Source organism: Parasteatoda tepidariorum, unplaced genomic scaffold, assembly GCF_043381705.1.
Source record: "Parasteatoda tepidariorum isolate YZ-2023 unplaced genomic scaffold, CAS_Ptep_4.0 HiC_scaffold_1072, whole genome shotgun sequence".
NCBI classification, from domain to species: domain Eukaryota; kingdom Metazoa; phylum Arthropoda; class Arachnida; order Araneae; family Theridiidae; genus Parasteatoda; species Parasteatoda tepidariorum.
In genome coordinates this window covers 12,479-14,558 of record NW_027261325.1, presented here as the reverse complement: position 1 = coordinate 14,558, position 2,080 = coordinate 12,479, and the positions used below count along the sequence as shown (strand labels likewise).

Sequence of the window (2,080 nt, the reverse complement as noted above, 5' to 3'; positions counted from 1 at the left end):
ATGTTGTACAGCATATATGAAGATTCAGAAATCGATAATATGATCAGAGACGAGACTAGCGGATTATTAAATAATTTGAAGCAGTTCAAATTTATATGCTCTGTTGTGATCTGGTACAAAATTTTGAGTCATAATAACCCCATTAGCAAACTTTTGCAAACTGTAAATTTTGATATGTCACAAGCTATTGATATGCTTAGCAACTGCAAACTCTTCTTTGAAAACCAGAGATCAGATGAAACTTTTGAAAGCATCATTTTAGAAGCAACCGAGCTTGCTTCAGAGATTCACGTGGAAGCTTATTTCGAAACCACCACACCACGTCATCGTGTCAGAAGCAAAACAAGAAAGTTTTTGTATGAGGGCTCGGATGAACCCGTTCAAGAACTCAAACAGAAATATAAAATAGATTTTTTTTCACACTATAGATCAAGCAATAAATGCCTTGGAAACCAGATATAATTTGCTAAATACTCACAGTAATTATTTCAGCTTTTTGCATAATATTTTTGGTCTAAAAGACATTCCCAGAAATAAGCTACTGGCTCATTGCAAAGATTTGGAAGTAGTTTTAACTGATGGAAATTCAAGCGATCTTAACGCTCTGGAACTAGCCGATGAAATAAGCATTGTTTCGTCATTATTAACAAAAAAGGAAACCCCTGTTGAAGTTCTCAAGTTTATCGCTACACTTAAATTCGCACCAAACCTCAGCATAACATTAAGAATCCTACTTACATTGCCAGTCACTGTGGCTTCAGGGGAAAGAAGATTTTCAAAACAAAAAATAATAAAAAATTGTCTCAGAACAATGCAGACGCAAAATCGTCTCAATGGATTGGCAATGATAGCTATAGAACACCAAATTAGTGACAAATTAGACTTGAAATCACTGGTTCGTGAGTTTGCCGAAAGAAAAGTTAGAAAAAGGGCATTTTAATTACTTTGGTTAGTTAGAATTTATTTATAATATGGGATATTAGTTTAGTTAGCATTACTACACTTTAATTTTTGTTATTTTGCCTTAAGTGCTAAATTGCTTATCTTGTTATCTGATGATTGAGTTTTTAATAAAACGTTTTTTTAAATATTTTTTTTCAATGTTTTCTTGCCTTTCTGATATGGTCGCATGAGATTTACTTTAAAAAAAATGGGGGGGGGCGCAAAATTAAGGTTTTGACCGGAGCACCAAAATGTCTAGGGCCGGCCCTGCACGCCACTGGGTCTGACGCAATCGACTTGACCGTCGGGGCTCCGGGGCGGTGCCCTGGCGTAGTTACGGCCCTGCTTCTCATATAGAAGCAAGCAATTCATGAGATATTGCAATGAATTGGCTAAAAAGTCAAAATGATGTTGATCCAGTTCAGTAGATTTATTAAAAAAGAATAAGGGATATGGCTGCTCAAAAAAGAGCATCTTCTTTGAAACAAAAGTCTTTGCTGGATTTCTTTTGCAATGGAAAGTAAAGAAAAATTTGGTAAAATCAGTAATTGATAAAATTTTTTTATAAAAAGCTGAAATATGATAGAAATAATTCAAAATAAAAATAAAAAAAACGTTTTAAAAGAATAAATAAAAAATTATTTAAAAATTGAAAAAAAGAACTTTTAAACACGCGCGAGCTATTTTAGGTAGTACTGCCAGTCCAAAGCATAGAAAAAGTGTGAAGGGAAGTTAGTGCATAAATAATAATCATTTAAACTAGATTTAACAACTTTCCAATTATCCGAACCACGTTCGGTCCCGAGCAGTTCGGATAATCGGAGCTCTACTGTATATGTATATATATGCATATATTCGAAAAGTAGTCCTCAAAATAAAATTTCTATAATTCATTATTATAATCAAGCTTTTAATTATGATCGAAGCAAGTTTAAATTACAAAGCAAGGTTGTTTTTTTATCACTTTAAACGATACCATTTTCAATGCCAAAATCCAAAATTTTAATGGAGTCAATTTCTTGGGAAGCTGAAAATTAAAAATTGCAACTTCTTCGAGCATATGAATTTAAGGAACTATTCAGAACATCATAAATTAAAAATTTGCTGAGAAAAAAAAGGTATTTTAGTTCAGATAAAA

General features: G+C 32.7%; 1 protein-coding gene across 1 annotated transcript; it reads left to right on the top strand.

Annotated features, from left to right (window-relative positions):
* Positions 1 to 462, top strand: LOC122272659 (uncharacterized). The gene has a single exon (XM_043056582.1). The coding sequence runs from the start codon at positions 1 to 3 to the stop codon at positions 460 to 462; it is 462 nt and encodes a 153-aa protein (XP_042912516.1).
* Positions 463 to 2,080: the final 1,618 nt, after the last annotated feature.